Below are 25,731 nucleotides of genomic sequence, written 5' to 3' on the forward strand. Positions count from 1 at the left end.
CAATCAACGATTATTGGTTCTTACTGTTAGATCCCTAAATCTAGACCAATTATATTAACGAATTTCTCAACTGTTAAGAGACGTCTACATTGGAAGTAAGCAGTAAGAATAAGAATTGACCAATCATAGTTGATTATTCTTCTCACATTCGACTATGGTTAGTCAATTTCTTACTCTTATTTCCTACTTACTTCCAATGTAGACGTCCCTTTAAGATCGGACTATGAATACTGCCCCTAATCTCCTATTGGATGTTGGACATCGAATGCATTGTGAATCCTCCATTAAACTAGAAGCATTAAATGCTTATTTCGTGCTGGTTTGCTGATTGGTGCATTTCTGAAGATGAATGGAAATGCACCAATCAAAAAACAGAGTATTTTCATCCAGCAAGCAACCCAGCCAAAAAACAAGCACCGTGTACCGCTGGCTTTACGTACGGAACGACAATTGAAATACTGACCGAAGGTTGTCGATTTGTGATTGTGTCTCGTCGAATGCTTGAATCACCCATTACACACGCCATAGCAGCTTTCGCCTCATTTCATATTGTGCAGCCTTGTGGGAGAGTGCGAAGAATATTGGCTTGGTCTTTAAAGCTGGGCCTTAAAAGTGTGTTCTCTACGTTTACTGGTAGTTACGGAATTTTCCTGACGTTGGGGAGCCATAAAAAGTAAATGCAGTACTTTCGGGTAGTAATTAGTGATATTTTTGGAGATGCTTTATAGAAAATACGTCAGGTAGACCGTGTCTGATAGATTTGTGACGCCTTCCGTCCCTTTTCCGTGAATATAATGTACGTTATTACGTAGAGTTTTTAGATGTAACGATTAGCTGGTAAGATTCACAATAGTAGGTCGTCAGAGAATATCGCGAGAAAGATCCGTTGCTTTCCTGTCCCGTGAATTTTACGACGAAAAGTAATGAGAACGCAGAGATGAGCATAATCATCGCTATTATCTCCTAATCTTACTTCTTTGTGCGTAAAATAGTAGAATATTCGAGATAAGTTTTTATATCTGCATTAAGTTATAATGAACTTTAAATAAAGCTAAGTATACCTACAATACTTGGTGAAAAGGAGAAAAAAATAGAAGGGTTATAAGATAGTTAAGATAATACAACTATAAAGAACAGATTTTTATATTCTAAGAATAATTAAAATTTTTATAATTACAGCAGTTCTCTCTCATTTGGTAGATTATCAACTGTAACAGTAGGCATATGTTATTAAATAAGATATTCTAAAAACTATAAAATATTTAAAGTCAAATCTAGTTTAGCAATTATTGTATTAACAGCAAAAAGTTAAAAAAGGTAAAAATAGTAGAGGAACAGAAAGGTAGAAAAACATTTGGTAAATATAAAAAAAAATTCCTGATAATCTTATATGTAGTAACAAAGAATTATTTGATATCAAAGCAAAATTCTAATTTATTTGGGACTTGTTTAATATTTTATTCATTAATATTAAATAAAATTAATTATATATTGCGTATGTATGTGTATGCATGTGTGTGTATAGAAAGATTGGAACTTGTATATTTAATCTGTTTATCTTTTATCTTACAGAAATGTCTGTATGAGCTAAAAATCAGCTAACAATGGAAAGCTCATTAGAAGTAAAACACACTGCCTCAGGTGCGGAAGAATCTATAAAGTCTGAAGCACCTGTACAAAATTCAGATAATAACGAGCGAAATGATGGTGTAGCTTCACCGCCTCCTAATTGTAGTATTTGTCTGGGCAAGCTAGTTAACACATCTTTTACAGACAGTTGCTTACATCAGTTTTGTTTTACTTGTTTGCTTAAGTGGTCCAAGATAAAGACAGAATGTCCTCTCTGTAAGCAAACTTTCAAATCAATCATACACAATGTAAGATCTGAAGAAGATTACGATCAATATCATGTACCACCTGAATTGGTGCAAATCCCTCAAACCCATGTTATGGCTACTTTAGATGTCAACTTGGATGTTGTTAACAGATGGGAAGACGTGTCTCGATTTTTTTATAGGTATAATAGATCATAAAAACTTATACATATATATATATATTATATATATATATATATATATATGTGTGTATGTGTGGAACAATATCACGTTTGACAATGCATACAATAATTCTGTTTGATGAATGATTAGAACAACGATGACTGGCAATCGTCGGCACGGGACATTGTTGAATCCGGAGCAAGTTGCTAGACGTGAACAATTGCCGAGTATGGCACCTCAAGTGCCTAGGGAAGAGCGTAGACGTAGACGCGATAACCCTACGGATTATCGGCGCACTGTATATAGGCATGGAATATGGGCTACTGCATTACCTGACATATTCGGTCGCTTTCGCGAGTGTAGCGCTGATTATTATAGGTACATTATTTTCGGTAACCATCAGAAGCGTTACTCTAGCGTTCTGACTTGTCTTGTTTGGTTTAGTTAATGAACGACCAAATGAATAATTACTGATTAACTCCTTCAAAGATTTCAGATGTATTGTATAATCAGGCAATGTGTGAGCTATTTCATTTTCACATTCTTTGCTTGACTTACAGGAGACAGCCACAAGAATTAGATCGTCTCATACCGTGGCTAAACAGAGAACTACAAGTTTTACTTCCTAACAACGCGCATATCGCATACGTGATGAATCTAATAGCGGAGGCCTTAAGACAGTACGATATTAGAAGTCCGGAATTTCGTAGTATCGTGCGACCATACTGCAACGTACACACGGATCATTTCGTGCACGAACTATTGAATTTCGCTCGTACTAATTTCGACATAGTCGGATATGACCAGGCTGTTACTTACTTACCACGTGGTTTGGTTCATTCAGATTTGCATCTCGAAGATATCTAAGCACATTAACATTGACTAATTAGTTTGTTAATTGCAGGATTATCGAATGAGTTTACACCTCGTGTTGCCTCGCCCGTATCCAGTAGCAGTAGTATCAGCAGCAATAGTAATGTTAGCAGTAACATCAGTCTCGCTTCCGACAACTCAGACATACGAATACTTGACGAAGCGATTGATTTAAGAGTAAACACTGTAATGCCGAACGTGCTACCGTTTCCTATGAGTCAACCGGGTAATATATAATTCTTGATCATGTGATTTGAAGATTCTTGATCGTGAGCGAATAATGAGACGTAATGTTTTTTATTGGCACGAAAAGGCAGTAAACATTTTCAATTAGCTTTATAATTCAGAATTTAAATAAATGTAAAGTTGAGATCTGCACATATTATTACATCGTATGCGCTCACACTTTACATGTAATTTTTTGCATATATTTAACGTAATTTGTAATTATGTAGGACCCAGTACAGTAGGACAGCTATTACGATCGTTGGATTCATCTTTTAACGTGCCAGAACTTTTAATCCTTTCGTCAAGTTCCTCCGAATCGGACGGTGAGTGCGAAATAATCGGCTACGCGAAGCCACGTCACGAGAGGACACCGGAAATCATAGAACTGCTTTCGTCCGATTCCGAGCAAATAGCTCCTGTAAAACTTAATGATATCACACTGTGAGTTACAAATAAATCTAATCTGTCGAATTATGTAGTCTTAGCATTCACTTTTGCACGGAAAAAAGATTTGGTTGAATTAACCAAACATCTGATCGAATATGTACGATCCAGAAATTCCGATTGAAGTAACTCGAATTCTGTTTAAGTTAACAAGACTTTTGGTTCACTTAAACAGATTCGGGTTATTTCAATTGGAATTTCTGAATCGTTCATATTCGCGACTAGATATTTTGTTAATTCAATCAAACCTTTTTTTCCGTGTATATTATTTTATTTAATATTCTGGTATTTCGGAAATTTATTGTCATTTAATAATATAAGTACAAATGCAACATGATTGTCGATTTTGTTCATCAGGTTGACTACGGGAGAAACATTACCGGCGAATTCGTCATTACCAAGTACGTCTTATGCTACTGTAGAAACATCACCCGATTTCTCATCTGCATTGACAAGTGTAGATGACAATTCTGACAGCGATTACAATCCAAGTCCATGTGGACGATCTCGAAATCATTCGAAAAACTCGCCATCCAGGGAATTCGTTGGAAAAAAGCGTAAGAGACCGCGTAATACAAGAAGTCACAACAAACGATCCAGGGACTCTTACAGTTCCGAAGATAGTAATTTTAAGAAGAGAAGCAGCGCGAAGCAGATTGCGAAAAATAGGACGTACAGCTGTAGTAGCTCGTCAGAAAGTTCACCGACGAAATGCGATGAGAAACGATCGAGAAAGGAGAAATGTTACGCTAAAGAACGAATGAAGCTCGTCAAGAAGGAAGGGACTTATCCGAACGTTGATTCATTTGATGGTGATAGTAGCAGCGCAGATACCGACAGCAAGATGAAGAGCAACAAATGTGGTAGACGATATGTATTGAAAAAGAAACGTTCTCTTCTGTTAATTGATTACACGGCAAAGAGAAAAAGAACAACGAGAAGTAAAGAGAGGACGTTGATTCAAGAAAAGTTGAAGAATAAAGATAGCAAATGTGAAAGCAGACAATCCAGATCTAGAAGTACTAGCCTATCTTCTAATCCCTCTGAACAAGATAAAATACCGAGTTATAGGCACCGTGAGTTACGAGACACAAACGAGCATAAAAGTCAAGACGACAGTGCCTCAATAGATAAGGTCACGACGAAAAGGCAACCTGAGTCCAAATCAAAAAGCAAAGCGTGTTATTTTTCGGATTCGGAGGATGACCGTTTGAGATCAAGCAGTCAGTGTAGCAATCGCTCCAACAAATCGTATTCGTATCGGAAACGATCGAAACATAAAGACAGACATAAAGACAAGGATCGTAATAGATCCAGCAGCAGAACGTTCAATTTATTGCAAGCAGGCACAAGTTCAACCGTATCATCATCCACCTCCGGGAAAAACGATATCTATCCGACTAAACATTCCGATTGCATGGAGAATTACAAGTCATCACGCTCGGCTTATAAGGAATCGAAGCACAGAAAGTCCCAGTGCGAAAAGAAGTCCAGATCAAGGAAGAGAAGGCGACGTTTGCGATCTCCTTATACCTCTCAGTCCGAATAATATCACTTATATGTTAGCCAATATTGTATAATAAATTTTGATTTAAAAATGTCGACTCGAGACTTCGTAGCAAGGGAAATAATTAACAATTTCTAAGATAATCAAGTTAATTTCATACAAGTTTGTATCATTTTGTTCACATAGTTCCATCATAATGTTAAATCTATTCCATAATCACATTCCGTAGTTACATAGTTCCATCGTAATTTTAAGTCTATTTCGTAAATATACCAATCATTTAAAATCGTGACACAAATCAGATGATGTCTTATGAATATATTTATTAACGTTGCCTTTTTTAAAGGACGAATGTTTACATTTTATTAAATTCGCTTGCACAAACGATACTGATGGTATCAAGAAAATTTTTTCTCATAGAAAAGAAAAATGTCATCATTATGGTAAAATATACGTAACAAATTCGACATTCAATATCGTGGTAATATATTTCATAAAAAAATTATAATACAGTGTGAGAAATATTCATTACCTTTTCCTGTGCTGGGATTCTGTAACTCGTTATTGGAGTTAACGACAGTTTCGTTATCCTTGCGCAACTTTTCTACAGTATACAAAAGCTGCGCAACGATAACGAAACTATCGTTAACTCTAATAACGAGTTACAGAATCCCAGTACTGAGATGTAATTTTTTGACATATATGTGTTTGTGCAATATGTGTTTATATTGTGTTTACAATTATACAACTGATATATGTATATTTATGTACTAATTATGTATATGCAATTCTATATAAATATATATAGGAGTATACCAATATATATGTGTAGGCATATATGTGGTACACATATATTTCGTACATTGAATTTCCCAAAGATTGTAAATATATATATCTTATGAACGACTATAATAATTTAATTAAAGTTTGCATATAAAAATACGATGAAGCTAATTTTTTAGTGGGTATACCTTTATATGTTGCTTTTTGTGGATGTATATTTCTTTATATACATATATATGTATATATATATATATAAAATCACGGGTACATATGTACTGCGTAATCGTTAATACCGGGGTAAAATGTTTCATTCCGAGTCACTTTTCAATAAATATATTAGGCATAATTTGATTTCCAGTTTAATTTAGGCTGCAAATTGTTGTATTTTATAATGTAAGATATAAGAATCGATAAGAATGTTTGGGACTATAATAAAATAAAAATATTAATTTAAAGATTGTTACAAATTTACATTACGTTGATTTTTTCGTATTCAAGATTATGAAAAATTGATTTGAGTGATTAGTACGCCAGTAGAAAACAATGAAAATTAGCAGAAATATTATATATGTGAAGTATATTAACGCTACTGAAGCTTATTAACGCGCGCGCATGCGTAGAATTGATCTCATCATCTCACTATCCCTTACTTTGAAAGTCGTTTCACCATACAGGACAAAGTTCGTGAAGTCGTTTGCTTCACTTACAGCTGACGCGTGAGATCGTGACTTTGTGGTGAAGTTACCGAATTGTAGAACGTAGACAATAAACACAAAATGGATCAAAGACTTTTTCGAGATCAGTCGTTGATTACACGCGTACAAACGGTAACGATTATACTACGGAGAGGTTATGTTTTTTTTTACAACTGCACTATGTATATGTCACGTGCACATAGTGCGAGTTATTTAATAGAGAAGCGCTTTAAACTTATTTAAAACACGCAAAATCTGTTCATTTATCCGTGATTGCGCGCAACTATATCTGCTAATATTGTTTTAGTACATGCGTGAAAATGAAAACAAAGTCTACATTGACGTTAACGACATGGCAGACACGTTACAGAAGCGATACAAGGACTATCGTAATAAGAAACGCGGTGCATTTCGTGCAATGGTACGTAAAGCTTATGACGAACTTACAGAATTATTCTCGAGGAAACCGATTCGCGACTGCTCTACATACGATGAAGATTATGAGGATGAAGTAGACATTGAGGTATTTGGGTGATGGTATCTTACTAAAAATATTTTAATATGTTTTTAAATACAATATCTATAAAGAAACTGTTTGATTTTAGTCAGATTCGCAACAAGATCCAACAGACATTATGTTACTACAAATGTATAAGAAAGTACCATTCAAACAAAATGGAAATTCAAATGATAAAGAATTAATAGATATCAGTAGTGATGATGATATGTCTAAATCTGAACCCAAGGTTGAAAAGGATACAGATGAAGCAGAGCTTCCACATGATAAAACTGAAGAAGCTGAACCAAAGAAGCTTGCGTATAATAAAACTGTGCACATAACTCCATCGGTTACTCTAAAGCTTGAATTACCTGCTACTAAGCCACAATCATCACAGATACCAGCAGTGGTATGTATACCTGTATCATTTGTGACTAATTAAAGATACTGAAATACTAAGGAATAAGAACAAATTATAAAAATATACGTCAACTTGATATCTTTTTAGTCTGCAAATGGTACTGTAAAACCAACACCTTCAGAATCTATAAAAAAACGACAAAGAGCAAAGGATGATAATCCATCAGCAGCGAAAAAATCAAAAACTGTGCCAGTCACAGAATTAAAAGTTACATTCTCGAATATAGGAACTAGTGAGAAAGTTTTGAAAACTGTGTGCACTTTACTTGCTCACATGAAACATCCTGAGATCTTCAAGCAACTCGGTATATCACCACCAAGAGGATTTTTACTTCATGGACCACCTGGATGTGGGAAAACATTACTAGCACATGCAGTTGCAGGAGTAAGATAATATTTTTAATCTTAAAAAAAATAATCTAAAGTATACGCTATGATAGGAACATTATCTATTCGATATTAACAATTTTAAATAAAAATTATCTATTCAGGTTATTATGTGTGCATGGTTATTATATGTGAAAAGAAATCATTTTTTGTATTCTATAAAGATTGTTATAAATTATGTACAAAAGTTCCTTGGTTTACATATATAAAAAAGAAATATATATATATGTGTGTGTGTGTGTGTGTGTGTGTGTGTCTTATTCTAATTAATATTTTTTCAAAAAATTAGGAGTTAAATATGCCTCTACTAAAAGTAGCAGCACCTGAACTTATAGCTGGAGTGTCGGGTGAGAGTGAGGCTCGTATCAGAGAATTGTTTGATCAAGCTTTAGCTCTTGTACCATGTGTAGTTTTCTTAGATGAAATTGATGCTATTGCGCCACATAGAGCTACAGCACAGAGAGAAATGGAACGAAGAATCGTTGCACAATTATTGTCATGCTTAGATGGTACTATGCGTTTCTTTACACATATTACTATATATTATATATTTGACGTTGTGCCAACTTTGAAATATCTTTATTAGAACTGAATCTTAAAGAAAATGGAGATAGAGTATTGGTAATCGGTGCAACAAATCGACCTGATTCGCTGGACCCTGCTTTAAGGAGAGCAGGACGCTTTGATCGCGAAGTGTGCCTTGGAATACCAGACAGTGAAGCAAGGACTAAAATTCTAGCAGTGCACACTAAAAATGTTATACTGGCCCCTGATGTCAATCTAAAGACAATAGCTTCTCTTACTCCAGGTTTTGTAGGTGCAGACTTGGTTGCTTTAATTAGAGAAGCTGCCATGGCTGCTGTAGATAGGTAAATTCTAGCAAATTATTTTGAATACTGCATTAATAACTGTTACACTTTTTCCATGTTTATATAATATGTATTCTTTGGTAATATTACATCTATAACTGTCACAGAATTTTCGAAGATCTTAAAAAATTAAAGGCAGAAGAAAAATTACCAGAAGTACCCGAAGTGAAAAATGAACCTAGCAAAGAATCTCAAAGTCCCGAAAACTCGGGAAATCTTGCCGATACTGGTGGTGAAACAAACAACCCTATGAATGTAGATACAGATTTGAAGGAAGAATCAATTGACAGTCCTTTAAACATGGATAAAGACGTAGCAAACCAACAACAGCACATATTGTCAGACTTGACGAGCTTACTGACTTGGTTGCGTACTGAACCACCACTTTCTTCAGAACATTTATCGACTTTGTGTATCGAACACAGTGATTTTGAGGTTGCTCTACGCGTTGTACAACCCTCAGCGAAAAGAGAAGGATTCGCAACAGTTCCCGACGTAACATGGGACGACGTTGGTTCTCTGCATGATATACGGCAGGAGTTGCAAAAGGCCATTCTTGTGAGTGTCAATACTTTTTTAGTATACTTTAATATACTTAATATCTGTAGAGAGTAAATCCTATATATAACCATCAAGTTACTTATTGCACTTCTAGCGTGCACATATTAAATATATTTGTTTATCGCAGGCTCCTGTTAGATATCCGGAATACTTCAGTGCATTAGGCTTAACTGCTCCTACGGGACTATTGTTGTGCGGCCCACCTGGCTGTGGGAAGACATTACTGGCCAAAGCCGTCGCCAACGAAGCAGGGATTAATTTCATTTCCGTTAAAGGACCGGAACTTTTAAATATGGTCAGTCTGCATTGTTGTTTCAGCATTGCGCTTGACATGATGTAATCTATACTTGTGTGAGACGTAAATTGCACTTTATATTTTAGTATGTTGGTGAAAGTGAGAAAGCAGTTCGTCAGTGTTTCTTAAGAGCGAGAAACTCAGCACCGTGCGTTATATTTTTCGACGAATTGGATGCATTGTGTCCTAAGAGAACAGAAAGCGATCATTCGGCCACATCACGCGTCGTTAATCAGATGCTTACAGAGATGGACGGTGTAGAAGGTCGACAAGGAGTATTTCTCATGGCCGCTAGTAATCGGCCTGATATCATAGATCCAGCCGTCCTCAGACCAGGAAGGCTAGATAAAATTCTATACGTTGGTCTGCCGACTGCATCGGAACGAATTGACATTTTATGTGCGCTAACGAAGGTATAGTTCTCGTGATACGGAATTCGTTTCATCTGCCAAATAATAATAATTGCCAAATAATAATTGATACTTTTTTCTGGTACATGACAAATGTTTGTAATTTGTAGAATAAGACTAAACCGAAATTAGACACAGATGTCGACTTGAACGAAGTTGGACATAAAGCTAAGGGTTTCACTGGTGCGGATTTGGCTGCCCTGATAAGAGAGGCTGGTATGGAGGCGTTAATGCACGCGATTGAGATTGACTGTAGGGATCAACAACCACAAATCTCTATGCGACATATTGCACTGGCATTTGAGAAAGTGCAACCGTCTGTCCGTGAGAAGGCAAGTATCCGTTGACTAATCTTTACGTTGGATGATATATTGTACGTTTACGTTGTATAATATGATACCATATATTCCGCAGGATATTAAACACTACGAAAAACTAAGCAAACTATATTCAGTTAAGAAAAGTCCCGAGACTACTCCAATGGAAATGCCGACAGACACACCTATCACTGACGTAGTTATGGAGCCAATGGAGATTTAAAGTACAATCATGATAAACAGTTTGTAGGTTAAAGAATTCTTCCATTATCGAACATTACGTTGAGTTCTACACAGTGCAAGTGAAAATTATTTAATAGTTTAGTTTTCACAAGTCTAATGTTTAGCTAGTGAACATGGTTAAGTTTCTCTTATAAGAAACTAATTGACAATGTTTCAAAATATCAATTAACTTTTTCTACATTCTATGGCTGCGTTCGCTTTGGGCGCTTACGCGCTGTGAGCGTCATTCTATCTTTATCGCTCATTACATGCGGGAAGAAGATAGAATGACGCTTACAGCGCATAAGCGCTCAAAGCGAACGCAACCTATATGTTATCAATGAACTTGGACATGTATACTCGAATTTTCAAAGTGTATGATATATAGAAAGCATACGCATGTAATTTTAATACAATAAGAAATCTTAATAAAATTTTCATTTATCAACATATACGTTTATAAACATATACGTTTAGTATCATACGTATGCTTTATTTCCTTTTTTTTCTTTTTTCACTACGTGTGCAAATTCGATCGAGCACGCGATATATCTTAAAATAAGATTTTACAGCAATTTCTTCTTTCTCCTTGCTGAGAAGCTCGACGCGACACAACGTCCGCCGTCGCGACGAGACGTCGCTGACGCAGTTCTTCCGGAGCGCATCGTCGCTGCGGACGCCGCTATATGGGATACGTCTCCTCCTTACATCTCGCACACGGAGTTACTTTCTTTTTCTCTCTGCCGTTTCCGTGTTCGTTTATCCTTCTCTCTCCTTCCCTCTCTCTTCTCTATCGTGCGCTCTCTCTCTCTCTCTGCCCCCTCCCTCTCGCTCTCCTCGAGCTCCGCGCTCGCAGCGCGTTTACGCTCGCGCGTCGTAGGCAGAGCTCTCAATTTTGCCCTCAATTTTGATTGGTGCATTTCCATCTATCTTCAGAAATGCACCAATCAGAACAGAGTATTTCCATCCAGCAAGCAATCCAGCATGAAAACAAGCACCATATGCCGCTGGCTTTAATTAGCAGCACGCTGACAGCGCGGTGAGGGAACTTACACAAGCGAGCGCCCGTGTCCGTTTGACGTTCCGAACGTCGCGAGTCTTCCTTACTTTTCTCAATGTCTCTGCGAAGTAAGCGACGGATAAACTCAGGCTCATCGTCCTCGAGGAAAATGACTACACTTTGTGTGAAATCTGTGATCGATGAATCCGAAATAAACGCGGCCACATCGTGGAGTATGTTGTCCTCCTCGTGACAGCCGTTTACAAATGTGTACTCGCGCGCGCGCACGCATACGTGTGGTATATGTGTATGAACTGGGAATGTATGATTACACAGTGGATAACTATTTCGATAGTCAATGTCAATGGGACATATGAGTGGAAAACGAAGCGAATGCTCGTTTGAAGGCATTAAATGTTCGCTCTAGCCTGGAAGTATAAAGGCAAAAATGTAGATTGTCATCTATCTTTTGTCTTTTCTATGAGATATTTGTCTTGTACTTTTAAAGATACTTGTCTTTTAAATGTTATTAATATTAATCGTTAATAATATCCCTGAAAATACTTGTCAACTATAAAATATAATTTCTATTCTTTATTCCTTCTATTACATTATAATACTTTGTGTTTTGTGTTGAAGAGCAAAATTGTTTCTACTTTAAACACGAGTAAATATTGCGATCAGCAATTTTCTTTGAATTAGTTTATCCTGTAATGTTGAATAGTTATGTTGCATTGTTCAAAATACTGTATTTACTGTAAGATACTGGGTTAGTCAAATCAAGGAATGTTTCTGATTGCAGAATCTGCTCATATGCTTAATTGTATATCACAAGGAGAAGAATCTACTGAGCCTCTGTATATACAGTGACTTCATTCGTCTTTTCAAAATATAAATGAGCGATATACAGACAGCTCGTATCTTCAAAATGGTGTGAGCTGTCATAAACCTCCTGTTGTTCCCAGTAATGGTAAAGCATCACTCTATGTTATCATCTTTTTGATATGTGTCCTCTGTCAAAGCCAAAGCTATTGTGAAATGACTTTCTTATTTAATTTGCTCTAAATATGTAAAATAAAGTGAAATAGAAATATAATTGTATCAGGCTGTTGCATAATTTGTGCCACATCTTTATCTGTGATATAGTAAGATTTAACATGCACACATGGACACATGTCTGTAGGTTTCTGTGTATATATACAGTGAATGTAAATAGTATTGTACACAGGAGGTTGTTTGAAGAAGGCTTTATTTAATAATTTATTAACAGTGAATATAATAAGTGATATATTTCTCAAAATTATGTTAATAAATTGTTAAAACTTATTTTGTACAAATAAGGTTTATTTTTCAAAACTCTGGTATACCAATACTTTTTGCACTCACTGTATATATGTGTGTGTGAGGCTTATAATGGGCCTTTTTTCAGAGTTACACACGTCTTGTGTTGCGCCACAATGAGCGCTACTATACGATTTCATACAGTGGGTTGATTGAGGATTGTTAGCATACAACACTGCGTGCGACGCATATAATTTAAATCACGAGGACAAAGGTACAACCGAATCCGTCGACTTGAGTTCTGAATATTCCATAGAGTTATTGAAAACAATACATAATGACAGCGTAGTGAAATCTAGTATGTTGACCGATGCAACTGACGAATCAGTATTCTTATACGGGCAAGCTGCATGAAGAAGTACACGCGGATAGTTCGGCTAATTCTCGGAAAGATTTTGTTGAAGGGACTTTCAATTTGTTAGATATCATCGATCCGGCGGTATTCTTGTGTCGCAGTGCGAGAAGTAAAATAGGAATTTCGGTTGAACCGCGGGACAAGATTTCTTATCTCGACGAGACGGACATTAGCATCTCCAGGGGCCGTGCGTCGAAGCATTCGACGACAGACACGAATGACGATCACACATGTTTTATTTCTTTTTTTTTTCTTTTTTTATTACGTATGCAAATTCGATCGAGCGCGCGATATATCTTAAAATAAGATTTTACAAAAATTTCTCCTACATCATTCAATATTATTTAATATATCATCTCATACAGACCGCGTATTCACATACATTTGACTTATCGACAGTTACAATTGATGTCTACTTCGCTAAAATAGAGTTGTTTAAATAAAATAGAGAGTAATTAAAATATCGCGAAACTATATAAAGGCCGCATTTTAAGACATGATGAATTTAGTTGCCTGCATTATTTCCTGCTAATGTATACTAGCCAAGCATTAGAGTGAATTAGTGCAGCCAACTAAGTACATTATAGCATGAGCAAATTCATTCTTAGCCTAAGAAAAGCTATTATCTATTAAACATGAATCCCAAGACCATTTTTATATATAAAAGAAAATTTAACTAAGGGACTATTTTTATATATAAAAGAAAATGTTAAATACATAATTAGGATAATATATGGATAGTCTATGGCAGTTATTAATTATTGATATTCTGGTGTTTGTTCAGAGAAGTCAGTATTGCAATAGATTTATAAAATATGTTAACATTGGCCTAATTTTACTAAGAACATATATCGTCATGTATCTCACGCCTTATCTGTTTTACGATTTTTTACGATCCAAGGATGTACAAGGACGCCATCCATATCCAATCTCTTTTCCGGGTCGACAACTATAAGCTGAAAGATAATTCGTCAGCAAAACTTTAGCTTCGTTCGCTAAACTTTAAAATACAACACACATTATCAATATGAAGTTATTGATTAAATTTACCTTAGAGATTAAGTCTCTCGCACCTTCGCTGACAAAACTCGGGAATGTATATCGCAACTTTGTGATGTTCATATAAGTTTCATCATTACTTTTTGCATAGAAGGGAGGTTGACCAACCAAACACTCGTAACATAGTACGCCAACACTCCAAAAATCAACAGTATGATTATGTGTTTTGCCAGATACCATCTCTGGGGGCAGATAATCTAAAGTGCCACATAAAGTATCCCTTCGAGAAGAAGGAGCGTGTACAGACCACCCAAAATCAGCTATCTTTAATTCACCATATGCTCCAAGAAGTAAATTCTCAGGTTTAATGTCACGGTGGATAACTTTCTTACTATGACAGTATTTTAATGCATCTGCTAATTGCGCCATGTAAGTGGCTGTTCTGTAAATGTATAAATTTGAAAATAATTACACAGCTATTCATACAGGTGATGATAACTTTTCAATGATACCTTACCTTTGTTCATCAAACCGTTTGTTGGGTTGGCTATGCAGTTCTTTATAAAGTTCTCCTTTTTGTGCATATTCTAATATTAAATAAATTCGCTTGTCATCATAGAAATATCCATACAATCTCAAAATATTTGGGTGTCTTTGAAAAATGAAAAAATTACATTAAATATAACTTGGTCATTCATACATTATATAGCTTAGATAATGATTATTGTTAATATTTAGACAATACCTTAAGTGGATTTGAATTTCTATTTCTCTTCGTACTTGATGCATGATATTTGCTTTATCTATCTGTACTCTATAAAGCACCTTCATAGCTATTATAAATTTGGATTTTTTTTCTCTAGCTAAGTATACATTGCCGAATTTTCCTTTTCCTAAAGGGCGGCCAATATCAAAATCCATCAATGTCCATTTCTTGCGGCTTTGGTTTTCTGTATTTGCATCATCTACAGTTGTACTATCAACTTTCTGGTCTTCATCGCATTGGACTTCTTTCTTCGCGATGTTATTATCACTTTGTTCAGTATCAGAAATACTTAAGTGTTTAAAATTGCTAACTTTCAACATTTGTGAAGATGACTGATGGCATGTCCTGTTATTTTCTTTATCCATTGTGTATTTTATTTTAGCCTCGTTTTGCAATCTAGATGATAGTCGATGAGTCAAGTTAAATAATAATGTGATAATTTGTATATAAAGTATCTCGTAATGTGTGCGATTTAAAAAAAAATATGTATACACACAATAGACCGTTAATATCTTTCAAATGTTGAACGTCAGTTTATAAATTTCTCTCTCTCTCTCTATGATTTCAGGCCTGTACTTTCAATGGCCCTTTTACCATCAATTTATAAATTGTTTACACACACACGAATTTTATACTAAGTTCACACAATGTATTACTTCATATAAATTGCTATTCAGGATAATACTATGCTGAATACAACTATTCGAAAACACTTCGGTCAAACTGACTTTGCCAAGACCGACGAAACATGGAACCTTACTTCTTCATCTTTTCAAAATAACGAACACTTCTTGTTGATTGGTCAGTATGTTGGTAGCTGTGGTAGAGCTATGTACTTCCTTCCTTCCTTCAGTACGTGGCTCTAGGCATATTAGAGTCCTTATATATAGTCTGGCTACTGACCGTTCATACTGTTATTGGCTGCATTCAATTTTTGTAATAAAATGGCGGTACCAATTAAAAGTAAGACAAAAAGGAGGCAAATTTAAACTGAGAAAGGATATTATAAATGATAGAATACTTATAATCATAGATGTTTAATTATCAGTATAATAATAATTTATAAACTTAATAATTTAAAAAGTAATCAGTCCTTTCAATTAATTTTTGATATCCATAATGCTTTCCTTATAGAAATGATCATATAGAACATCCTTTTTGATAATAACTTTTGCATCCAATAACATAGCAGCTCAGCATTTTGACTTTTGTCTATATATATTTATATTTTAATTATTAATAATCATGTAATTTATTAATAACCTTTTAAGAGTTTACAGGAGTCGTAAACAAATCCTGAGTTGACTTTGGAGATTTCGTGCGAGGAGAACTTGAAGCTTCTGCCTCTGTGTGTATGGCTATACAAACGCCCACACAAGCGTATTATTCGCGCGAACGCAAAAGCAGGAAGGTTGGGTCGAGCTACCTGAACTAAAATGCAGTTATACTACACTTTCCGTAATATCTGCATTCACCAAAGTTTGTCTCATATATGGCTGCGTTCCGAAATTCACTGTCAGTACTGAAAATCTATAGATCATGTTACGTATACTATAGAATTTCAGTACTGGCAGTGAATTTCGGAACGCAGCCTATATTACATTCACTCACCAAACAATTTTTTATATCTTTCTTACGTTAGTACTAAGGATTATGGAGAATTCTGCGTTCAATGTCCAATATCCAATAAAAGAATAGCTTTCCAATGGAGAATTAAATTCTCTATTAGTAAACTGTTCTCCTATTGGATATCGAACGTCGTAGGTCGGATATTGGACGTAGAGACCTTATGTTTCGACGATTCTCAACGTGATTGGTCAATTTTTACGTTACGTCTTACGGTTATTATTACGGAAAATGTGTGTGAAGGCCTTTAAGGTTTATCTCATAGCAGTAAGCAAATTGACCAATCACAGCTGATGATTCTTCTTATGACCTAACAATCGGACTGTGATTGATCAATTTGCTCACTGCTTAAGTTTTGCTTTGTGCCAGGTTCTTAATTGTTTCTATTTATGAAATTGTTTTTTACTAATTATAACAACTGTCGAATCTTCTCGAATTTCTCGATCATAAAGTTGATCGTAAAGTTGATCGCGCGAATCAGCTGATCGATTAGAGGACGTATTCAAGTTAGTTTAAGGTCTACCAACTTTGTGACTCAAACCACAGTTTCCGAAATCGATTTCGGAACGTACTCTGCGCCGGCGCATACATACAGCACACCTCTGTCTGGCGGTTGGCAGTGGCGGTTCACCAGTGGCGTCGCGACAATGTTTGTTTACACGAGGAACTTGACCACGAGGACGACAACGACGACGACGTCAACGATCAGGAAGCTCGACGAAAATGCGAACGAGGAGTCGGCCCGATGCAGTGAGTACGTGTCACCGATTCCTCGTTCTTTGAGCCGTTCATTTGCTGTATGACGTGTTTGGCGTAGGCGTTCCCGCGAAATTCCGCTCGAACAGCTGACAAGCGGCGGCGACGGCGGCGGGGGGCGAATTCGCGCGTCGCGCTGTTACGTCGGAATTGCGTCGAAATTGCGTGATCGCGAATTTCGTGCGAGACTACGTTAAATATTGTGCGAATCGGCCGTTTATCAGTAACAATCGACCGGAGACAACAACGGACAATGACGTGATGCCGTTTTGCGCGATGCCGGGAATGTGTGAATGAGAGAAATTCGCGGAGTAGAGACGGGCGACGGTCGCCGCGACGCACACGTGCGTCCATATTTACGTCCTGCGCCTTTCCGCGCGAATCTATGTATCTCTCTCCCTCTCTCTCTGTCTCTCCGTACGAATGATAATTTCGAAATAGCACGGAACGAGCGCCGGCTTGACCTTGGTGGATCGCGTCGGATCGGCTGATTACCGATGAACGCGGAAGAATCGTGGGATACGACTACGATTTCTCGCGGTTTCGAAGGTTGGCGGCACAAGATGGATCACGGTGTTCTGATGAAACTGACTGTAGGTCAATTGTATATCGATAATAAGTATCTTCAATTATAGATAACTGCACCAAAGTAACTAGAGAGAACTCTCCGCATTCGCCAACGAGACGCGATAATTCGTAACAAACTCACAGTTAAAATTGTAACTACGATAAGGTCTATAATTTAAAGGTTACGTTTGTACGTTAAATTAACGTGGTCACAAACTTTTTTTTTTTATCATAAAGGGCAATGCATCGCATGCTTTACCAATGTGGCCGAACCGAACTTGACGTTACAGGGGCGTAGCTGCAAACATCGCGATTACAAGTGGCAAAAAAGACCGGATCTCGAGTAGAAGTAGCGGCGCGAAGATCGTCGAAACTACGATCAATACACGGCCTGAGCGACGGATTCTAGAAAGAGAGATCAATCGATGTAATTCTATTTGAGATACAAAGAATAGTGTGAACGATACGCGTCTTTATTGCTAAGATACGTTCGCACAGTCGTTCCTTATAATCGGTATGTTCCGAAATATGAAAATATATTGCTGCATTATTTTTTTTTGGAGTCTCGGCTAACTTTGGTAAATTCGTTTGGCGGCACATCGCGGGCGAAACCGATCGAAAGCGTTTTGCCGTGCGTGCATCTTCCTCTCTCTCTCTTTCTCCCTCGTCTTGGCAGTGGCAAAAACGGAAACATGAGTCGCGCTGCCACCGCGAGGTGTCAGGCCGACGTAAGGCTCGGGCTCGCGGCTGTGGACGGCCACCATTGTTGAACACTGCTTTGGTTGATGCCCTGGACGATTTTTGGGCCGAAAAATCGTAAATTTACTCGCGCCCGACAGCGGAAGGGCCTCGTTGCGGTAGGTGCGTGTGTGTGCGGGCTTCCCAGTGGCGTGCGTAATAGTGTGCGCGTGCCGCCCGGGCGACGGTGCAACTCTTCGCAACGCTCTCGCGAGCCGAGAGAGCGGGTGTGCAGGCTGACGACGATCGCGCACGTCGTGTCTCTCGGTCTCGCTCGAGCCGTTCCTGCCGTTTTGCGGAAACGGGAAGCCGCGAGCTGGCCCGGACCGCGGCCAGCCAGCCGCGAGAGGAAACCCGGCCACGCAGTTTCGTAATTTCGTTCGCGCGACGACGACGAGGAACGCGCACAGACTCGTGTGTACCGTGGCAGTGTGTGTATGCATGTGTGTCCGTATGTGTGCGTGAATGTGTGTGCGCGAGAACGAGTATGTGTGTGCATCGCACTCTCTCGCCCCGTTGACGGACCGTCGCTTCCTCTGCGTGTCGTCGTGTGCTCGTGATCGGTGCGATCGGCGCGACAGCACACCGGACCACCGACCGCGCGACACGACGTGCACGTCGCGCGTGCTGCTCGCCCGCCGTCGCCGTCGCCACCGCCGGCGGTGGTAGTAACACGACGCCGTGCATACGTACGTACGTGCCTGCGTGCGTACGTACGTACGTACGTATTCTATGTATGTATGTGTACGTGCTGCTTCGCGCATCACTCCCGTGCGTGCGTGCGTGTGAAACGGTGTGGGAATTGTCGCTTCAGCCGCTACGCGCGGTGTAAAAAAGAGCGCAAGGCGTGATAGCTCGTGGTGTGGTTTTCTCTCCTCGGTGATTACTCGCTCGGCGGTGCTCGCTGAGAAGTTCGACGCGACGAGTCGTCGCTGACACGCGGTTCCTCCGGAGCGCATCGTCGCTGCGGACGCCGCTATATGGGACGCGTCTCCTCCCTACATCTCGCGCACGGGGTTACAGCGACTCTTTTTCTCGCTCTATCTCTCTCTCTCTCTCTGGCGTTTCCGTGTCCGTTCATCCTTCTTCCTCCTTCCCTCCCTCTTCTTTATCACGCTCTCTCTCTCTCTCCCCCCTCCCTCTCGCTCTCCTCGAGCTTCACGCTCGCAGCGCGTTTACGCTCGCGCGTCGTAGGCGCGTTTGCGGTGCACGCGCGCGACACCACGCTATCGATGTGTAATACGGTACGTGAATGTGTGTGCCTACGTGTACAGGAATATACAGTATACTCGAGCGTAACGTGTCGCCGCCGTTCGTCTCTCATGCGTGTGTATACGTGCGTGTCGTGCGCACTGTGCGCCCGCTGCTGTCTCCCTCTTGAGCCCTACCGCCCGCGACACACAGCGTGTACGCCGCGCGCGGTGCGTGCCATGGGAATTCGGTGAACGCGCGGTCTCGGAGCAACGTGGTCAGCCGGGGCCGTACGATACTCGCCGGTGTCGTCGGCATTGTCAATGAGCCGAGTGTCCCGTGGACAACGTCGAAGTCGCGATCTGATAAAATGTGCCGCGCGGTAAATGCATTGCCTTCTAAGTTCGCGGTTAGAACCGTTAGAAGAGAGCACATTTCGCCTCCGCTGAGAACTCCGTATTCATCCGCTTGAATTCTCGACGTTCCGAGCGTCGCGAGTCTTCCTTACTTTTCTCGATGTCTCTGTGAAGTAGGCGACGGATAAACTCAGGCGCATCGTCCCCGAGGAAAATGACTACGCTTTGTGTGAAATCTATGATCGATGAATCCGAAATAAACGCGGTCCCATCGCGGAGTATGTTGTCCTCCTCGTGACAGCCGTTTACAAACGTGTACTCGCGCGCGCGCACGCATACGTGTGGTATATGTGTGTGACTGGGAATGTATGATTACACAGTGAATAATAACTATTTTGATAGTCAATATCAATGGGACATATGAATGGAAAACAAAGCGAATGCTAGTTTGGCAAATGGTGAAGGCATTGAACATTCGCTTTAGCCTGGAAGTATAAAGACAAAAATGTAGATTGTCATCTATCTTTTGTCTTTTCTATATTTATCTTGTACTTTTAAAGATACTTGTCTTTTAAATGTTATCAATATTAATCGTTAATAATATCCCTGAAAATATTTGTCAGCTATAAAATATAACTACTATTTTTTATTCTTCCTATTACATTATAATACTTTGTGTTTTGTGTTGAAGAGCAAAATTGTTTCTACTTTAAACACGAGTAAATATTGCGATCAGCAATTTTCTTTGAATCAGTTAGTTTATCCTGTAATGTTGAATAGTTATGTTGCATTGTTCAGGATATATGTATTTAATGTATTTACTGTATTTACTGTGTTGGTCAAATCAAGAAATATTTCTGATTGCAGAATCTGCGCATACGCTTAATTGTACATCACAAGGAGAAGAATCTGCTGAGCCTCTGTATATACAGCGACTTTATTCGTCTTTTCGAAATATAAGTGAGCGATATACAGACAGCTCGTATCTTCAAAATGGTGTGAGCTGTCATAAACCTCCTGTTGTTCCCAGCAATGGTAAAGCACCAGTTATGTTATTGTCTTTTTGATATGTGTCCTCTGTCAAAGCCAAAGCTATTGTGAAATAAGATATTCTTATTTAATTGGTTCTAAATGTGTAAAATAAAGTGAAATAGAAATATCATTGTGTGTATCAGGCTGTTGCGTAATTTGTGCCACATCTTTATCTGTGATATAGTAAAATTTAACATGCACATGGACACGTGTCTGTAGGTCTTTGTGTATATATATATAGTGAATATAAAAAGTATTTTTATACAGGAGGTTGGCTTGAAGAAGGCTTTATTTAATAATTAACAGTGAACATAATAAGTGATATTTCTCAAAATTATGTTAATAAATTGTTAAAATTTATTTTGTACAAATAAGGTTTTTTTTCTAAAACTCTCTGGTATACGAATACTTTTTGCACTCATTGTATATGTGTGTGTGTGTGTGTATGTGTGGGTGTGTGTGTGTGAGAGGCTTATAATGGGCCTTTTTTCAGGGTTATACACGTCTCGTGTTGCGCCACAATGGGCGCTACCATACGATTTCATGCAGTGGGTTGATCGAGGATTGTTAGCACACAACACTGCGTGCAACGCATATAATTTAAATCACAAGGACAAAGGTACCACGGAATCCGTCGACTTGAGTTCCGAATATTCCACAGAGTTATTGAAAACGATACATAATGACAGCATAGTGAAATCTAGTGCGTTGACCGGTGCAACTGACGAATCAGTATCCTTATACACAGACAAGCTGCATGAAGAAGTACACGCGGATACTTCGGGTAATTCTCGGAAAGATTTTGTTGAAGGGACCTTTAACTTATTAAATATCGTCGATCCGACGGTATTCTTGTATCGCAGTGCGAGAAATAAAGTAGGAATTTCGGTTGAACCGCGAGACAAGATTTCTTATCTCGACGAGACGGACATTAGCACCTCTAGAAGCCGTGCGTCGAAGCATTCGACGACAGACACGAATGACGACGCATTGAGAATCGTGTCGAACATTATCGAACAGTGCGAGCAAGCTTTAGACGATTGCGTCACTTCCGTATCGGATAACGAGCCGCTTGATTTAGTAATAAATTCAAAGAGAAATACACTTGAACATACCGTTCATGGCGAAACGGACGACCGACTTAATGAGTACTTATCGGTCATCGATAAAGGGACGCCTCCAGTAAGCCATGCCATTTTGAAAGACACAAGTCATTCCCCTGATGCGCAAAGTGATCATAACGTAAGGTACAAGAATTACGGTTTACTGCAGTTTTCCGACCTAGACAAAGTATCATGTAACTCGGACAGAGGCAAGGAATTATTGAGCGTCGTCAGGAACTTGCACACCGACGACGAAATAAGTAGAACGATTGTGGCGGACGACAACTTGAAGGTAGAGAGAGCGTACGATATTCTGGATAAATACGTTACGCACGTGTTACCTTCGCGCTTGAGCGACGCCAAGCAAAAAGGATTGTCCTGGACGCGTGCACAATCGAATGTTAAATGTAACAGCATCAAGAAGGAGTACGCTACCAAGGAAGAAGCACACAAGACGGAGAGCACTGTCTACAATACAAAATTAAACAATTGGGAGTATCTCGAGATGTCAGGACAGTATCCGGGACATAGCCGACCACCGGTTGGCACGCCTCCGCCGCACACTGTCTGGAACCACCTCACTATGACGCAAGGTCAAGGTAATTTTCAGCAGTTTGCATAAACATCGTTCACATATCATTGTTAAGACACAAACAGTTGTGTTCTGTTAGAAAGTCGCCCAAATTGTCGCGATTTAGCGCTTTGGTCATTTTGTGTGTATGTATGCGATCAATTTATATTTATTTTCTAAATTTTGAACTTAATATTTTCTCGGTTGTTTGACATTGTAAACTAAAGGGGATCACTCACAGTTATCAAAATGTTTAGTATCACCTATAAGTATATGACGTTTGTATACTGAGAAGCAATTATAGTTTTGTGATGTAATCTTTTAATTAATTATGTAAACAGCACGTGGACGCAATCACATGAAACTGCTTCAGTTTCAGGTCTCAATATTCACCCGACGGCGTTGTCCGGCGCCGCGCTGAGTCCGGCCTTTTACACACATCAGACCATCAGCCGAACGTCTCATCTGACTCCGCAGCACGCTCACACGCAAGCAGCACCGACGTGGCACACGCCTACGGTACCCCCGAAGAACGTCACGCCGGCGAGCACGACGAACACACCCCTGTTTAATCTACAAATGCTGGTGGACAATAGGCAAAACCAAAATCAGTACAGAAACTCACCGGGGTCGCAGAGCACGCTGGACCTCTCGTCCACGTCGGAGATCATCCCGGAGAATTACTCACGAATACCTCAGGATATTCCCATCAGTCTCACCGCGAGAAACGTGGACAAGGGCAGTCGGAATGGCAACATAATCTCACCGCCGATACCGTTGAACGGCGAGACATCGTCGGACAGTGGTATCAGCTCGTCCGTGCCGACTCCAAACTCTGTCAGCGAGCCGGTCTCGTTATCGACGAAGGAGGTCACCACACCTAAGATAACGGTGAAGAACTTCGAGAGCAATTTGAAGGGAGTCGCGAATCTCCACGATAAGATTAAGGAAATGAGTGTAGATAATTTTACGCAGAAAATGATCAACTTACCGCCCAGCGTGACGATAGAGAGGGTGGTCGCGGAGAAGAAAGAGCCTGAGGTGGCAATAGTGGCGGCGGCGAAGGCTAAGGACACGTTGAGTGTTATCGCGCAAGTGCCAAGAAACGTCTTACCCGTTATAGTCAATCGCGCGGCCAAGGAGAAGGACGTCACGGACAGTCCCAAAAGAGAATCCTCCTCCGAAAGGGACAAGAAGCTCGACGAGACTAGCGTGAGGTCGCCCAAGAGCTTGCCAAAGAGGGGTAAGAAGGGCGTCGATTCTCTGTTGGAGAAATTGGAGGGTGGTAATAAGAAACTCGGCAGCATGGAGAATATAGGCTCGGTGATTGTGACGCCAGTGGAAGATAAAGACAACTTGAGCGTGAAGAGCATGTCGCCGGAGAGGCAGAAGTCCAAGTCGCCGAATCGGGAAGACGAGGTGGTCTCGCCGGCGTTCAGCAACGACGACTCGAACGACAACACCAAGCAGCAGCGTAGGAAAAGAAAACTCGAGAAACCAGTGAGGCTCAGCAAGGATTCGAAAACGGAGGTCGAGGACATGGAGCTTGAGCCCACGGAACCCTCGGAGCCGCGGGCCATCCTCGACCCGGTGCTGGAGGAGACCGCGAATTCCTCCTCTGTATCGACGACGCCCGGTGTCAAACCGGAAGAGGAAGAGCGGCATCCTGTCGCACCGACGGCGGCGGAGGAGAGAATACCGAGCGAAAAAACGGACGAGAGGTTGGAAGAGGAGAACCAGCCGATCCGAAGGCGGCGGAGTAGCGAAGGTATGGCCAGTAACTCGGCGAATCAAAGGGTACGGAGAAAATCGAGCGACGACGCCTCCACCGAGTTCGCGAAGGCGCTGACGAGTCCGAAGAACAACGCCGCCGCAGCGAATCCCTTCAACGAGGTCGAGTCGGAGCTGGAGAAGATGTTCGCCGGTATTGTAGAGACGGACTCGAATATCAAAAATGAAGAATCAAAAGCGGAATTGGCGAGCGCGGAGATCCAAGATGGCGATGACGACGCGAGCGTGAAGCTCGAGGGCCTCGAGAATAATATTCTGCCGACGACGAGCGCACATCCGAACGCCAATCCCATTGACGTGTCCTCCACGGTGGACGCGAAATTCTCAGGCAAGAAAGGCAAGAAGGGCAAGGTGCAGGGTCGCAAGCGAAAGATCTCCAGATCGTCAGAGAATATTTTCGGCACGACGAGCGACGTCTTGATCAAAGACGCGAAGAAGAGACGAACGTCCAAAGGTTCGAAAAAGCAGGAACAGTTGAAGAAAGTGAAGCGCAACACCAAGATCGACGGCCTGAGGGAAATGGCTTACGATTCTGGCTCGAACGCGAGTTCCATCAGGTCACGTGGACCGGTCGTGCACGTGGAGGGTCCGAGAGACAGTCCGCTGAGCATCCAAGTGGTCAACGCGCCACGGGAGGAAGAGGAGGAGAAGAACAAAGAGAAGAGGAAAAGCAACGGCAATGGGAACGCAGGACGTGGCAGTAAGAGGCTCAGCCATCAGAACGATTTGGATTACAGAGGTATGTAAGGGTAAACGTGATAAACAGAAAATCTGGAATGTTTCATTAAAATTTAAAAGCGATCTATGCGGTTAAGTTACGAATTTACACAGTTCACGACTTGGTTGGGACTTTCAAAACGTTTTACTTTTAATTTAGATTTTATTTGAGAACGTTAAATATTTATATAAATAATTTTACGTGAAAAGTTATTAATTTACTGCTCAGCGTGACGATAGATAGATAGATAGAGATAGAGATAGATAGATAGATAGATAGATAGATAGATAGATAGATAGATAGATAGATAGATA

At 39.9% G+C, this 25,731-nt stretch overlaps 4 protein-coding genes and 1 long non-coding RNA gene across 15 annotated transcripts in view; 4 read left to right on the forward strand and 1 right to left on the reverse strand.

Moving 5' to 3' along the window:
* The first annotated feature begins 453 nt into the window (after nucleotides 1-453).
* LOC116843150 (E3 ubiquitin-protein ligase Topors-like) lies at nucleotides 454-5,870 on the forward strand. The gene is made up of 6 exons (XM_032813291.1): nucleotides 454-2,017; nucleotides 2,148-2,375; nucleotides 2,558-2,826; nucleotides 2,902-3,096; nucleotides 3,326-3,539; nucleotides 3,900-5,870. The coding sequence occupies exons 1-6, from the start codon at nucleotides 1,605-1,607 to the stop codon at nucleotides 5,089-5,091; spliced, it is 2,511 nt and encodes an 836-aa protein (XP_032669182.1). The 5' UTR covers nucleotides 454-1,604; the 3' UTR covers nucleotides 5,092-5,870.
* A 594-nt stretch (nucleotides 5,871-6,464) lies between these two features.
* Nucleotides 6,465-10,957, forward strand: LOC116843149 (nuclear valosin-containing protein-like). Of its 2 annotated transcripts, none has more exons than XM_032813290.1 (11): nucleotides 6,465-6,659; nucleotides 6,835-6,948; nucleotides 7,133-7,435; nucleotides 7,535-7,831; nucleotides 8,123-8,342; nucleotides 8,420-8,702; nucleotides 8,810-9,260; nucleotides 9,391-9,558; nucleotides 9,645-9,971; nucleotides 10,079-10,300; nucleotides 10,383-10,957. In XM_032813290.1, exons 1-11 carry the CDS (start codon nucleotides 6,609-6,611, stop codon nucleotides 10,506-10,508), a joined length of 2,562 nt encoding a protein of 853 aa, XP_032669181.1. In that variant the 5' UTR covers nucleotides 6,465-6,608; the 3' UTR covers nucleotides 10,509-10,957. The 2 variants fall into 2 exon arrangements, with proteins under 2 accessions (XP_032669181.1, XP_032669180.1); XM_032813289.1 differs by having other exon boundaries at nucleotides 6,466-6,659; nucleotides 6,835-7,050.
* A 595-nt stretch (nucleotides 10,958-11,552) lies between these two features.
* On the forward strand, nucleotides 11,553-14,689 carry LOC116843152. Of its 2 annotated transcripts, XR_004377846.1 has the most exons (4): nucleotides 11,553-11,957; nucleotides 12,310-12,477; nucleotides 12,937-13,062; nucleotides 14,436-14,689. It is a non-coding gene; the product is annotated as an uncharacterized LOC116843152 (long non-coding RNA). The 2 variants fall into 2 exon arrangements; XR_004377845.1 differs by having other exon boundaries at nucleotides 11,553-12,477.
* LOC116843151 (aurora kinase C-like) lies at nucleotides 13,438-15,830 on the reverse strand. Of its 2 annotated transcripts, none has more exons than XM_032813293.1 (5): nucleotides 15,465-15,830; nucleotides 14,948-15,364; nucleotides 14,720-14,854; nucleotides 14,254-14,644; nucleotides 13,438-14,159 (listed from the first exon to the last, which is right to left on the reverse strand). In XM_032813293.1, the coding sequence occupies exons 2-5, from the start codon at nucleotides 15,331-15,333 to the stop codon at nucleotides 14,067-14,069; spliced, it is 1,005 nt and encodes a 334-aa protein (XP_032669184.1). In that variant the 5' UTR covers nucleotides 15,334-15,364; nucleotides 15,465-15,830; the 3' UTR covers nucleotides 13,438-14,066. The 2 variants fall into 2 exon arrangements, with proteins under 2 accessions (XP_032669184.1, XP_032669183.1); XM_032813292.1 differs by having other exon boundaries at nucleotides 15,729-15,826.
* A 1,383-nt stretch (nucleotides 15,831-17,213) lies between these two features.
* The window catches only part of LOC116843161 (uncharacterized protein CG5098), a 13,505-nt gene continuing 4,987 nt past the window's right edge, over nucleotides 17,214-25,731 (forward strand). The window contains exons 1-4 of one of the 8 annotated variants that reach the window (XM_032813326.1): nucleotides 17,214-17,348; nucleotides 21,070-21,237; nucleotides 21,728-22,936; nucleotides 23,282-25,438. In XM_032813326.1, the coding sequence (XP_032669217.1) occupies nucleotides 17,318-17,348; nucleotides 21,070-21,237; nucleotides 21,728-22,936; nucleotides 23,282-25,438 (3,565 nt within the window). In that variant the 5' untranslated portion in view covers nucleotides 17,214-17,317. Of the gene's footprint in view, nucleotides 17,349-18,610; nucleotides 18,779-18,807; nucleotides 19,070-19,279; nucleotides 19,900-19,944; nucleotides 20,710-21,069; nucleotides 21,238-21,727; nucleotides 22,937-23,281; nucleotides 25,439-25,731 lie in introns of those variants that run through there. The other 7 variants (XM_032813332.1, XM_032813327.1, XM_032813324.1 and 4 more) reach the window with 7 other exon arrangements.

This window comes from Odontomachus brunneus, unplaced genomic scaffold, assembly GCF_010583005.1.
Source record: "Odontomachus brunneus isolate Ranch 3 - 2012 unplaced genomic scaffold, Obru_v1 Obru_scaffold_030, whole genome shotgun sequence".
Lineage (NCBI taxonomy): Eukaryota > Metazoa > Arthropoda > Insecta > Hymenoptera > Formicidae > Odontomachus > Odontomachus brunneus.

What these genes read in the sequence shown, in the direction of transcription:
- LOC116843150 (XM_032813291.1), top strand. Translation starts at nt 1,605, where the DNA reads ATGGAAAGCTCATTAGAAGTAAAACACACTGCCTCAGGTGCGGAAGAA. An exon ending in GTGTCTCGATTTTTTTATAG is followed by an intron (nt 2,018 to 2,147) that starts GTATAATAGATC and finishes ATGAATGATTAG; the next exon opens with AACAACGATGACTGGCAATC. An exon ending in GTTTCCTATGAGTCAACCGG is followed by an intron (nt 3,097 to 3,325) that starts GTAATATATAAT and finishes GTAATTATGTAG; the next exon opens with GACCCAGTACAGTAGGACAG.
- LOC116843149 (XM_032813289.1), top strand. Translation starts at nt 6,609, where the DNA reads ATGGATCAAAGACTTTTTCGAGATCAGTCGTTGATTACACGCGTACAA. An exon ending in GCCATGGCTGCTGTAGATAG is followed by an intron (nt 8,703 to 8,809) that starts GTAAATTCTAGC and finishes TAACTGTCACAG; the next exon opens with AATTTTCGAAGATCTTAAAA. An exon ending in GACCGGAACTTTTAAATATG is followed by an intron (nt 9,559 to 9,644) that starts GTCAGTCTGCAT and finishes TTTATATTTTAG; the next exon opens with TATGTTGGTGAAAGTGAGAA.
- LOC116843151 (XM_032813292.1), bottom strand. An exon ending in GAAATTCAAATCCACTTAAG is followed by an intron (nt 14,855 to 14,947) that starts GTATTGTCTAAA and finishes CATTTTTCAAAG; the next exon opens with ACACCCAAATATTTTGAGAT. An exon ending in CGAGAGACTTAATCTCTAAG is followed by an intron (nt 14,160 to 14,253) that starts GTAAATTTAATC and finishes ATTATCTTTCAG; the next exon opens with CTTATAGTTGTCGACCCGGA.